This window comes from Monodon monoceros, unplaced genomic scaffold, assembly GCF_005190385.1.
Source record: "Monodon monoceros isolate NGI ecotype Baffin Bay Population unplaced genomic scaffold, NGI_Narwhal_1 Super_Scaffold_21, whole genome shotgun sequence".
Lineage (NCBI taxonomy): Eukaryota > Metazoa > Chordata > Mammalia > Artiodactyla > Monodontidae > Monodon > Monodon monoceros.
The window spans coordinates 165202207-165215932 of NW_021703778.1; the positions used below are offsets into that span (position 1 = coordinate 165202207).

General features: G+C 55.2%; 1 protein-coding gene across 8 annotated transcripts in view; it reads right to left on the bottom strand.

The window, feature by feature from the left end:
* Positions 1-13726, bottom strand: part of SYNE3 (spectrin repeat containing nuclear envelope family member 3) — a 96282-nt gene that overhangs the window by 45805 nt on the left and 36751 nt on the right. For all 8 annotated transcript variants that reach the window (XM_029239591.1, XM_029239596.1, XM_029239597.1 and 5 more), the window contains 3 exons: positions 10619-10776; positions 2452-2624; positions 854-1163 (listed from right to left, as the gene is read on the bottom strand). In XM_029239591.1, the coding sequence (XP_029095424.1) occupies positions 854-1163; positions 2452-2624; positions 10619-10776 (641 nt within the window). The remainder of the gene's footprint in view (positions 1-853; positions 1164-2451; positions 2625-10618; positions 10777-13726) is intronic.

Here is a 13726-nt window from a genome sequence, read left to right on the forward strand (position 1 = left end):
GAGAAGGACTAAAGGGCAGGAGGAGGGAGGGAAGGAAGGAAGGAGGGAGGGAGAGGGGAGGGGAGCTGGGTGGAAGTGAACCTCAAAGTCCATCAGTCAGTCAGTCAACATACACTTACTAAGTCCCCACATGCGTATTAGGCATGAGCAGCGCTGGCCGTACAGATAGTAGATGACGTGTCAATGGGTGGATAGATGGTGGAGGGGTGGGTGAATGCGTAGGTGGAAGACTGACAGGTAGGTAGTTATATAATGCTTGGGTGAGTGGATAAGGGATGGGTGGCAAGTAGACAGTGAGTAGGTAAGTGGGTGAAGGGGTGAACGGTGGGTAGTAGATAGTGGAGAGATGGATGAGTACATGGGTGTGTGAAGAGGACATCGGTGGGTTGACGAGTAGGTGAATGAATAGATGGGTGGGTGATTAAGTGGCTGGAGAGGGGAATAGGAGATCTAGTTAGGTTAGTGGAGAGGTAGATGGGTGAGTGAGTAAATAGATAGACAGGAGGGTGGGGAGATGGATGGGTGGATGGGTAGGTAAGTGGATGGAGGGGTGAGTGGGTAGATAGTAAATAAGAGATTTGGTGGTGGATGGAGTGGCGAGTGGGTAGATAGTAAATAAGGGATTTAGTAGTTAGTTTAGAGGGGAGATAGATGGGTGAGTGGGTAGACAGTTGGATAGGAGGGTGGGGAGATGGGTGGATGGTGGTGGGTGAGTGGTGTCGGGTGGGTGGATAGTAGATGGTGGGTAGATGGATGGATGGATAGATGGTGAGGGAGCAAATGAGTGGCTGGACGGGTAGAAGGGAGCAGGTGACGGATGGAGGGGTGAAGACAGCCCACTGCCCTCACCCACCTGGGCTTTGGTCTTCACCGCGTCGTACTCGGCTTTCATCTTCTTCTGCGCGTCTTCGTCCACGCTGGGGTCCCCGATCCTGTTGAACAGGGAGGCCGCCTCCTCCAGCAGCCGGTCCAGGAGCATGGCCTGATTGTCCACGTTCTGAAGCAGCACCTGGGCATGGCTCAGCTGCCAGCGCTTCTCCTTCAGGCCCAGCTGCAGCTCCACAGGGGGCTCGAGCACCACCGTCATCTTCTGGAACCAGCGGTAGAACTCATCCCGGGCCAGCAGGTACTCGCTCCAGTGCAGCCACACCCACTCAATACGGCTGTAGGCAGAGGCCACGGCCATGAGCATCCCCCCACCAGGCTCATGGGCGGGGAGGCCGTGCCGCTGCCCCCTCCCCGGTACTGGGGGGCTGTGGGAGGGGGCACAAGGACACCCTCTCGGGCCTCACCCCGGTCCTGATAGACAAGACCCTCCCGTCTGGGAAACAAGCTCCACGGGGCTAATGATCAGGGTGTCTCAGATTCCAGACCTGCTCTGAGAACCCCCAGCCTGCTGATGCCCTTAGCCACCAGGACCCCAAATTCTAGCCCCAAATTCCTATTAGTGATGCACGACGATGCCCCCAGTTGTTTCTCTCTGGTGTTGGGACTCCACACACAGTCACCTGGCTCTTACCACATGGGTGCCCACCAGCAGTCACGAGAAGACTGCCACGGGGAGTGTGTCTCTTAATTTGCAGAGTATAATAGGATCTGTGGGCTCGTCACCGCTCAGCGGTGACAGAGGGCTGGGGCCCGTGCATGGGTTCCAGGCGTGCCATGAACTCGCTGCATTACCCTGCCTCTGCATCCGCCTCAGTTTCCCCGTCTGTAACGTGGAGATGGCCCTATCGGTCCAGCCAACATCAAGCTACTTCCTTTGGAATTCCAAGTGAAAGAGTTTGAAAAGCAGAAAACACCGTGTAAAGTCCCCCCGGTCCACTCAACATTCTGGTTTCATAAAGACGGAGAAGATAATGGCAGTTCCTGCCCACTGAGGACCTCCTGTGTGCCAAGCGCTGTGCCTGGCTCTCGACATTTGCTATCCCCCGCCATCCTCCTGAAAACCTTCAAGAAACACTTGACTATACCCATTGTCCAGATGAGGCGCCTGAGGCTCAGAGGTCACGTAACTTTCCCAAGGCCACACAGCAAGTAACCAGCAGAGCCAAGAGGCGATCCCAGGTCAGGCAAAGCCCCCACCCCTGACCTGGCTTCCTGGTACAAGCAGAGAATCTGGGCTAAAGCGCTAGCAAGGCAACAGGCCTTCTTACCCACCGGGGCCATTCGGCCTTTCTGCTGGAGGATGCACACGCCACAAGTCTACCAAGAATTAGTTGTTGGCAAAACACGATGGGCTCCCACTGTCTATTATCCTCATTAAGCTTGATTATAATTAGAAAGAGGCAGGCAGGGTTGACTGACATCCCAAGAGAGCATCCTGTTCCCACTAATCCCAGGACCGAAGAAATGTCCCTTGGGCAGCGGCCCCAGGCCAGCGTGGTGGTGGGCACGGAGGGTCGGCAGCAGCTGCAGACAAAGGCCTGGAAAGGTACCCAGCCACCCTACCTGTGACAGTGGGTCATGTAGGTGACCGTCTCCTCCCACTGCGCTTTGATGTCCCTCAGCCGGGCCAGGATCTCGGGCTTCTGGTCCTCATGGCAGCATGCCAGGAGGGCTTCGGCCGCCCGCAGCACCATGTCCACCTTCACGCGGCCCTCTGGCTCTAGCTGGCATATTTTCTGTTGTGGACACAAAGCCAGTTCCCAGGAGTTAGACAACACGCCAACAGGCAGAGCCTTGGGAAGACAGTGGCAAGACATGGAAAGAGGCAGGACTTTGAGACCAGAGGAGCTGGGGTTCGAATCGCAGCCCCTGCCCCTTCTTCTGTGACCTTAGGCAGGCTGCTAAGGGCTCTGGGGTGGGAGCGAGCGGCGATGGAGATTAAGAACCGCCCAGAGCTGTCTGATGATAGGAGTGCCCTCCCTTCCCCGATGGGCCTGTTTCCAGCTGCGTGAACCCAGAAAAGTTTCATTACTTCCCTGGCCTTGGTTTTCTTATCTGTAAAGTGGGTGTATAGTAGTACTCAGCTCTCAGATTTTTTTTTTTTCCAGAATTAACTGAGAAAATGCATGTAAAGTGCATGTCCCAGTGTGTGGCGCCATGAGAATCTGCCTCTCAGGCCCACTGCAGGGAGTGGGCTTGGCCCAGGTCCCCAGCCGAAGCTCGGAAGTATCTCTGAGTTTGCAGCTGGCACCAAGGCCTCGCTCCCTCAGCTGTTCCCACCAGTGACCAAACAGGAACATGAAGGCAGGCCCGTTACTACAGGACACTGGGCTCCTCTGATGGGTGACTAATTCGGGATGCCCCACGGCCTTGCCAAATTCCCTGAGAACCACCCAGCAGTCCAAGATTCTCCCTGCTCTCCCAGACTCAGGGTCGGACCTGCATTGGACTGACCGTGTCCCTCCCAGCCACCCCGGGTTCCCGTCCCATTTTCTCTCACAGATGGTTCCCTATTAAACGTCTTGCATATCTAACCTCACCTTGGCCTTGGCTTCTCGGAGGACCAAGGCTGATACACAACGCCGGGCAAATAGTAGGTTATCTGGTAACATTAGCTGTTGTCCTTATTCACTGTTATTATTCTAGTTCTTTGGCAACTAAAGCTTGGTCTCTGCAGTCAAAACAAGATTAGACTCCAATTCCAGGGCTAGTCTCCACTACCTGTGTGACCTTTGTCATGGTACTTAAACTCTCCAGGCCTATGAAACGGGGGAAGATAATGGTTAACGCCACCCAAGGTTATAATGACATTGCGAGATACACTAGCGCATGGCCTGGCCCACACTGCACCTCCCATCACTCCAAAATTGTTCACCGTTACCGCTACCTTTCGCTTACCTCCTGATTACACTTACTGACAGCACAGCGTTCGCCTAAAGCTCCAGCTGTTCCCCAGCCTGTCTGCCTAAGGCTGGCAGTCACTTTTCTTAGACTGATGTCCCAGTGGGCTGGCCGTCTGAGCCTTCACTGTGGGTGGGGTCGGGGAGGGGCTCCTGCCGTGTCCAGGGCTGCCCCACTGACAGCTCTGTGGTCCCAGGCAGGTCACTCAGTCACTCAGAGATGGTGATAACAATCTCTGCTTTGTCTACCTCATAGGGTTATAATATTACTTTTCGAAAACACTATTAATTAGAACATGAATATGTTAGCGTACTTTATAAACCGCTGAGCGGTTCCGCAGACCCTCCCCCAACACGTGCAAACGGGCAGTGGTCCCAGTCCTTTTTTGTTACCTCGTATGACAGTGGTTAACGATGGTGATGACATCGATGATAGTATAGAGCAGCGGTCCCCAACCTTTTGGGCACCAGGGACCGGTTTCGTGGAAGACAGTTTTTCCACGGGTGGTGGCAGGGTGGGAGGTGCGTCAGGTCGTCATGTGGGCAATGGGGAGAAGCAGGTGAAGCTTCGCTCGTTTGCCTGCTACGCAGCCAGTTTCCTAACAGGCCACAGACGGGTACTGGTCCCCGGCCCAGGGCTTGGGGACCCCTGGTATAGAGGGACTTCCCTGCCTACGCGTGTTATCAAAGAGTGAGGTTAAAGAACCTCCTTACAAGGGCTGTCTCTGTGCTCTGAGTGGGGTGTAGAGCAGGTAGCGCGAAGAGCAGGGAGGTTCCCCCAGAGAGGAAAAGAGCTTTGGTTTGGGGCTCAGGGCTGGGCCCAGCAGCAGGATTCGCCGGACCCTAGCAGGTAACAGGAACAGCAGGCGCCCAGCAGGGACCCCAAGTCCCGCTCAGCAGTGGGCAGCAAAGTGGCGGACAAAGGCACCACAGTGACGAGTGTGGACCAAAGACCCAGGGCCACCATGGAATGTTCTGGGCTGAGTAAGATTACCCACCCCCTGAACAGAACATTTCACACCTCTCAGAAGAAGGGGTCCCCCCGCGTGGCTGAGGATGAATTTCTTGCCATCCAGTGAGATTTAATTTGATTAGATATAATAATAATAGGGCTTCCCTGGTGGCGCAGTGGTTGAGAGTCCGCCTGCCGATGCAGGGGACACAGGTTCGTGCCCCGGTCCGGGAGGATCCCACGTGCCGCGCAGCGGCTGGGCCCGTGAGCCATGGCCACTGAGCCTGCGCGTCCGGAGCCTGTGCTCCGCGACGGGAGAGGCCACGACAGTGAGAGGCCCGCGTACCGCAAAAAAAAAAAAAAAAAAAAAAAGAAATAAAAATTCAGGATCTGATGTCTCTGACACCCAGAGTTGTGGCGTAGACCCCATGCCCAATCCCCAAGCTGGCAAGATGGGCACCAGGGTGATTCCAGTTTTACCAGTGGGGGCACCGGGGACCCACAGAAACCTTAGCTTTGCAGAACAATTCTCTGCCAGCAGTTAGCGAGGCCTCCTCTACAGGGGCTGCCCAATTTAACCTCAGTCGGAATCCAGCTCCGTGAAGGAAGGGAGGCAGCAGCTTGGGGAAGAAACTAAATTCAGTCTCTCTCTGCCACACTCACAAGGAACCAGCCAAGCCTGGAAAGTCCCTGTGAGGACAAGGGCCCCTTCCCAAAGTCCAGGGTCCTGATGGTGTGACCTCCTCTAGGCCTCTGGACCTTTGCCCTCCTGATTCCTGGCCAGGGAAGCACAGGCTGGACCAGGGGAACATGGGAGATGGGGGGACCCACCGCTCTTTGCAGGGGAGTGAGCCTGTTGCTTCCCTGCAAAGAGAGAAGAGCTGGCCAGTCCCAAAGGCCGGCAGAACATGAGCCCCACCTGGCCTGAAGCAGAAACCCCTGCCCCCAAACCAAAACATTGACCAGAGGCATGTCTGCTGTGGGACCAGAGGCTAGAGCTGAGCTGGCAAAGCCAACCTTCGAGAAGCAGATTCCACCCTCCTTCTCTGCCCTGATGATTCCGCTCTTCGGCTCGTGCGTGGTTCTTCTACAGCCCCACCCCAGCAAGGACACAGTCCAGGGGTGCTTGGCAAGGGACACGAGCCAGCTGGGAAGGGGGCCATTGATCTGTAGCCACAAAGCAATTCTGATTCGAGGGAGCCAGTGAGGGCAAAAGTCAGGCGGGGTTTGGGTGGAGGGAAAACCTCGGCAGGGAGGAGAAGCAGTTCAGGAAGACTGGAGGAATGTGGTGAGCCAGGGCTTTCCCTCAACGCAGTCACGGCCAGATGGGCGCTGTCCTGGGTAATATGCTGAGTACTATGCTGAGTGCCCTGCTGGGTACCGAGCTGAGTCCAGGAGGAAAACAAACATGGCCCGATGCTTGCAGGCTGTAAGGGAGTCTCCAGACAAGAGCACAGATGACTGTAAAAGAGCCGTGAGAGACCCCAAACCTGGAGCTCTGAGGAGGGATGTGGGCAAACCAAGAAGGCCTCATGAGGAGGTGGCGGTGGCACCAGGCCTCAGTGCTGAGCAGACATTTGAGCCAGCAAAGCTAGGAAAACATGGCGTGTTCAGGGCATCCGGCTTTTGGAAGCCAAGTCCTAGGAAATGTGGCATGTCTCTGACCATAAAGAGGCTTGGAAACCAGTAAGAAAACAGCCTGGCCTAGACCCCAAGTGCAGGGCCGAGGAGGGCAAAGAGACAAGATGCTGCGACCTGGGAGACTGCTGCGGGCACCGGCGTGGGCTGGGAGAGTCCACAGGCTGGTGTCCCTGAATTGAAACCACGAGAAACAACCTTCTCCACTGGCTCTGCCAGCGTGCTCTGCACTTTGCCAAGTGCACCAATAAGTCACTGGCCTCAATCTTCCCACCCTCCTGCAAGGTGGCAACTAGCACTTTCCCCAGGAGTAAAGCTGAAGCTCAGAAGGCACTGGAAATTCTCCCCAGGTGCCACAGCCGGAGTGAACCCAGGCCTGCAGGCCCCAGACCCCAGCTCTCCCCCTCCCCCAGGCTCCTCCCTCCCCTCCCCCTGGACCCCCATCCTGTAACTCCTCATTCAAGCCTCAGCAGTGAAGTCACTTGTCCCCAGAGGCCTTCTCTCAGTGACCGGTCCCTGCCGGGGGTTCTTCCTGCACTTTATAGCTGGGAAAATGAGGTGGCAGGAGGGCATGGGACCCGCTCCTGGCCACACAGCTACTAAGCTTCAGAGTTGGATCAGAACTCATATCCTGGTCACTCTAGCCAACAGGCGCTTGGGACATGCGTCACTGAGCTGGTGGAGGGATCGCATGGGAGACCCCAGCCCCAGGGCAGGTCCCACGGGCCAGCAGGTGGAGAAGGTTCTAGCTGCTTCCTTTCACCAGAGGACAAGGGTGAAATGTTTTCTTATTGCAAAACTGGTTTTGAAACGTCAAAGCACACAGAAAACAAGCGGGTCTGAGCCCCGTAGGAGAGCACGGTGGTGGGGCACCCAGGACACGGCTCCCTTGACCTAGGCTCCAGGCCAAATCCCTGAGGGCTCACCTGATGGAAGTGCTCCCTCGGCTTCCAGAACCCGGTCACCTTGGCCTTGCCAACAGCTCTTCCTAAGGGCCGCCCTAGCCTTCTCCTAACGAAGCCACACCCACCACCAGGGGGTAATAAGCTGTCAGCAAATGGTGCAAGGTCCAAAGGGATTAGCGCGCTAAGACAGCAAGTGCTGTGCAGGGCTGCCAGGAGCTGGGGCTGGGGCTGGGGGAAGGGGTTAGGAAAGACATGTGGACGAGGGGACGTTTCATCTCACATGCACACCCAGACCCGAACGAAAGGGCGTTCCAACTAGAGGCAACAGCACACACAGAGGTTTGGTGACGGGAAATCTAGGAGGTCTCCTGCCAGCGGGAGAGGATGTGTGCCCGGGAGGTCGGCTGGAGGGGGTTGAGGCTGCAGAAGGGGGCGTGGCAGGTAGGTAGTGAGGACGTTTGATGCCAGGTGAAGCTGGGTTTTCTCTCGCAGGCAGTGGGGAGCCACAGAAGGTTTTAGAGGAGGAGAATAACCACGAGACCCATGTTAGGGATGCACCTCGTACATACTTGTGCGACTGCTGGATTAGGTGTGTGCCTGTCCCCGTGATGCCGTGAACCCGAGCGTAGGGTGCGCCTCACCCCTTCCACCGCCCCAGGACCCCACACGGGGACGGTCAGTGATGCTCTGAACTCAGCCCTGGGTTCAAGCCCTAACAAGATCCATTCCTTCCATTCTGGCCCATCTTTGTGTCTAGGGATCCATTTCACTATTGAAAAGTGGGGACAATACACCACGATCACAGGGCTTTGGGGAAACTAAACATGAAAGCGGATAGCACAGGCTTGAGCACACAATAGTTGCTGAAGGAATGTCAGCTCCCTTCTCTCAGTGGCCGGGCAGAGTCATCTTTTGATAACGAATATTGGTGACAATAATAATGACGATGATGACAGAGGCCAAGACTGACAAGAGAAGGGGCTTTGGCTGTCAACTCCTCTCCTCACCAGGCTTGCCCCTGACCTTCCAGATCTCCAACCCTTCACCCGCTCTGTTACACAGGAGGGGTCCTCCTTGGCTCCCTGTTCCAGGACCCCTGCGTCTCCCTGATGGTTGATGCTGTCCCAACACCAGCATCGGGGGTGTCCCACATGTGCCCCCAGCTGTGCCCACCTCCAGTGATTTTCCTATTATGTTCGCTCTGCCTGGAGTCCCTTCCCTCCCCTCCCCCTGGATCCCCGAGTCTGGCTAACTCCTCATTCAAGCCTCAGCAGTAAAGACCCTTGTCCCCAGAGGCCTCTCTTGACCCTCTAGACCCGGGGACGTGACCTCCTCGGGGCTCCCCGTGTACCCTGGGTTCTCCACTCACTTCACCGTCCAGCTGAGAAGCCTCTGACCGGGCCACTCAAGAGTGGTCACCCCTCCTTTCTGCCGTGATGGTCCCCTGGGCAGGGCTCTCACCAACTGCATCAAGTATCTCTTCATGGTTGCTATAAAAGGACAAGTGGTCCAGGGTGGTGCGTGCTAGGATGGTGCCACACCAAGAGGGAGGCCGAGCAGGGATGGGGGACCTTTCCCACTGGGACGAGCGGGAGTCTCTGTGCCTACCTGGGAGGAGTTCCCTGAGGGTAGGGACCAGGCACCATCACCTGGCATCCCAAGGGTTCGAGGCCTGGCACAGGGGAGGCTGACGGAAATCGTGACTCAAAGTGGAGGGTCTCAGATCCTCTGGGGTCCGACCAATGAAGGACTGGGAAGGACTAATCTGAGGGCAACTGGGATGACAGGAAATGCCAGAAGACATTGGAAGGGACTGGGGGTGGGGGAGGGGGAATAGAGAGGGTGCCACTGTCACTGTCAACTCAGGTCATTTACATCCAGCCTCAGAGGTAGTACAGGGCTTTCTCTCTGTTAACATCCATCAGCAACAAACGCCTCCTCAAGGCAGCTTGTGACCCACCCTCTCAAAGTCAGCATCCTGACACAATGAGCTTCACCCATTCTAGAAGGGAAGTGAAGACAGGTCCAGTGGGGTCACAGGGCCAGCAGGAAGCAGAGCTGGGATTTGAACCCAGGACTTCCAGACTCCAAGGCCTGTCCTGTCTCTAGTCCAGTGAGCTGTTCTACTGAACAGAAAGCCTGAGAAACCACAACGTCCTGCGCCCTGACGCAGGCACGATTTTACAGAAGTACACGATGCTGTAGGGAAGCAGAAAGCATATTCGAAAAGGAGTCAGAAGACCAGAATTCCAGGGTGGAGTGTCCTCCCCAGAGACCTTTTCAACTTGAACAAGTCACCAGACCGCTCCCAGACCCAGTTTCCCCACTTTTAAAATGCAAACCCTGGGTCCTTCTTCATACTGTGTGGTGACACTTAAGCCGTTGGCCCTGAAAAGGTGATATCGATTCTTAATTTTAACTGTCCACTTCCAAAAAGAGCATTAGATATTTTCAATAAAATGTGCAAAATCAATAAGACAGCTCAAAAAAAAAAAAAAAAAAAGGAGAAAGAAAGAAAAGACAAGACACAGGGAAGTGGGTGTGGGGTCAGCTCTATTTCTAGCCTGTTGGGGGGTCAGTTTGTGCAGGAAGAGGTAAGCCTCCCCTTAAATAAAGCAACCATTGTTAGGTGATAAATTAGAATTGTGGCATATCCCAATGGATATGACCTGAGAGGCGTTAAGTCAACTGCTTTACTTACAGATGGGAAACTGAGGCCCAGAGAGGGACAGGGATGTGGCCGAGGTCACACAGCACTTTAGATCAGCGTGGAGACTACAATCCAGGTCTCTGACTCTTAGAGTTCTTCCCCCTGGCCCCTGGCCCAGAGCAGATGACCTCAGGTGGGGGGCACCACAGTGCTGGGCCAGGCACTGGGCATCGGCACTTCCGGTCAGGGTAGCACTGAGCCTCTGCCTTGTGCCAGGTCAGGGTACAGCTGGACTCCAGCCCTATAAGAGCCAAGGGAGGGGCCTCAGCTGCAGAGAAGCAGAGAAGGGGCAGGAAGCAGGGCCTGGGCCACCTGCGGGTGGAGACCATCCCGCTGCACGGTGCCCCCTTCCAGGATGGGAGAGTCAGACCCTTACAATGAAAGTGTGATCCTAGGACCCCCAGCAAAGGTGTCACCGAGAGCACGTCAGAAATGTCACATCTCGGGTCCACCCCCAGCTCCTGGATCACAAGCTGCACTTAAACCCCAGGAGATTCAAAGACATCAGACTTTGAGAAACACCCATCTAGTCCGCTCTGCCATGCAACAGTTGGGAAACCTGAGGCCTGAGAGGGAGGGCCCGGGCCAAGGCCACAGGGTTATCAAGGCCATGGTCTCTGCATACCTCGGTCTCCCGCAGCCTGGCCTCCAGGGCTGCGCGGGGCCCCTGGGTGTCGTCATTGATCTGCAGCCGCTCCTGCACAGCCTTCATCCACTCCTGGGCGTCCCCCACGCTCCTGGCGAAGCCCTCCTGCGGCTGCTGGGTCATGGCACCTGCAGGGGCTGAAGACAGGACCACACGAGGTCAGGCACACAGGTGAGGAGGGCGGGGGGAAGGCGAGCTGGGTTGGGGAGCCTGACCCCGGGAATGGGGCTCGCCCTCCACCCCCAGCACCCTCCTGATGCTCCAGCTTCGGTGCCAACAGCCAGAGGCGATCGTGTTTGTCAGAGAGCCAAAGGACTGGAAATGGGCCGAGAAGGGAAACAGGTCTGGCCTCTCCGGGGGCTGGGCAGGGAGAGCGGGCCCAGGGTGCCCGGTTGGCAAAGACTCCCTTTGTCTCAGGTTCCCTGCTCCCCTCTGACGCTAGCTTGGCACTCAGGGCCAACTCTCTCCTGTCTTTTTGGCTGGAAACCCCTCCAAAAGTGGATCCTAAAACACACACAGGCTGAGATGTCTGTGACAGACACTGAACCTTGATCTGAATGGATCAAAAAACCTCAACCTAAGAAACACAGTTTTTGGGCATTGGCCAGGCTGACGCCAGCCCCTGAATCTCACCTGAAATTAATAGCTCAGGTTGGGGATGGCCCGGTGAGCCAGGTGTCTCGTGGCTACTTCTCCACCAAACCTGGGTCCCTGGCAGATGTTCCTAAGTGTTTCCACTGAGCTACGCACCACCTACCTCTTGGCAGCCACTGACAATCAACTGACCTAGCATCTGAGCTGAGACCCACTGCCTTCGGGGATGCCCGCCTCCTGGCATAGGTCTCCCAGCTAAACCAACCGCTTTGCTATCCTGTCCCCTCCTCTCTTTCCCTTACCTTCTAGCTGAGGATACAAGGTCTCAGATTTTCTCATGTAACTTTCTTAAAATCCCATTAGGCCCAGGAAAAACTCTTCTGTATTTCAGCTCTAGTTGTCTGCTTACGGCAACTATAACCGACTTTGGATTAAAGTTATTTATATCTGCATCTTAGGTGAAAGGATTGTGTCTAGTTTATCCTCCAATCTCCCACAATGCCTAGCACAGAGTAAACCCTCTGCTGATGCTGAAATAGCCCAGCGTTGGCATAAAGCGTCATGCACCCAAAACCAACCCCAGAATTTGTTAAAAAGGCAAAACAAAACAAAACTAGGAACAACGCAAATGCCCAACAATAGGAAATTAGTTAAAGAAAGTATCACACACTTGCACTTCAGAATATCATGCAGCCGGGCTTCCCTGGTGGCGCAGTGGTTGAGAGTCCGCCTGCCGATGCAGGGGACACGGGTTCGTGCCCCGGTCCGGGAGGATCCCACATGCCGCAGAGCGGCTGGGCTCGTGAGCCATGGTCGCCGAGCCTGCGCGTCCGGCGCCTGTGCTCCGCAGCGGGAGAGGCCACGACAGTGAGAGGCCCACGTACCGCAATAAAAAAAAGAATATTATGCAGCCAATAAAAAGTAGGCTTGAAATGAATTTGTGATGGAGAATACTTAGGCTCTAATGATAATATCCAAAAATGCAACAAAATTTATACTTAGTAGCCCTGGCTCTACAGCTAATAAAAACAAAACAAAACAACCACAAAAAAAACATACTCGTAGAAAAAGGCTGGGAAATCTCGCCATTACGATGCCCATGTAGGGACTTCCCTGGCGGTCCAGTGGTTAGGACTCCGCACTTCCATTGCAGGGGGCATGGGTTTGATCCCTGGTCATGGAACTAAGATCCCGCAAGCCACGTGAAGTAGTCCAAACAAACAAACAAAAACCAATGCCCATGTGATGAATCGGAGACAGGGGTGTGGTCAAGTGGCTAAAGAAGCATCCCATGTGACCTCGGGCCTCTCTTTTCCTGGCACCGTGTCTTTGGAGGCCACGTGGTTAAGGACCATTGTCTGGTTGGTGGAATCACAGTTGGAAGTTTTTCTGTTTCCCTATTTTTCCTCTTAGGCACTTTGTGAATTTTCCAGAAAGGGCAATCGTTACTTTAAAATTTAAAAAATTCAAATAACTTCTTAACATTGGCTGAAGTGTCTGTCGGCCCTTTTTTCTCAATCATCAGTTGGTCGTACAACAGGCGTTGACTGGGAATGTGGGCATCCCGCCCTTCACCTCTACCCCTGCACTGGCAGCTCTGCCATGGGATTGCGCGATGCACGCTGGGAGAGCGGAAGGACGCCACCAGCGATGGGAAGGGAGTGGGCGACCCAGGGTGGGCTTCCCTCTGGGACCTCGGTCCTCAGAGCTCAGTCTCCCAATTTTCTTCCGGAGATGTTTTGATGCTTTTCTAACAACTTAATACGTTCCCTGCAGCCACTCCCTGCCTTTGAATGCTTCCTTTGAAAAGCACTGCTAGAATGCGCAGGCATTTAAATTGGTTCATTGTGGCTTTAATCTCTCGTCTAGTGTGTGACTTGATTGGCTTCCAAAAGCTCAGCTTTTATTTTTTACAAAGCGATGAATGGGAGGAGCCGAAACTAGCTCCCAGGGTTTCAGATGACAGGATGCGGAGGGGGGTGGATGCTCTAAACACCCAGAGGCAGCGAGGTTTGGAGAACCCTTCTTGCAGTTGGAAATGCCCAGGGCCCGGGAGGTGTGATGGTTTGGAGACCCCAAGTTACTCAAATGGAACACTAGGGGTCCGGCAGGGTGGGGCGGGACTCGGGTGGACCTCAGACCCACGGATCAGCCTCAGATGGGGGCTTCTAACCTCGGATGGGGGACCACTAACTGTCAGCTTGGTGAAGCTGCCGGCAGAGTTCAAGAGACCAGGGCCTCTTGGCCTGTGCTACCAAACCACTTCATTCCAAGTCAGTGAAACACACAGGAATTAAACACGCACTTCTAGCTAGGCCAGATGCCACAGAAGCGAATAAGTGGGCACCACCTCTGCCTCAAGAAGCTTCCAGGGGGCTTCCCTGGTGGCGCAGTGGTTGAGAGTCCGCCTGCCGATGCAGGGGACGCGGGTTCGTGCCCCGGTCCGGGAAGATCCCACGTGCCGCGGAGCGGCTGGGCCCGTGAGCCATGGCC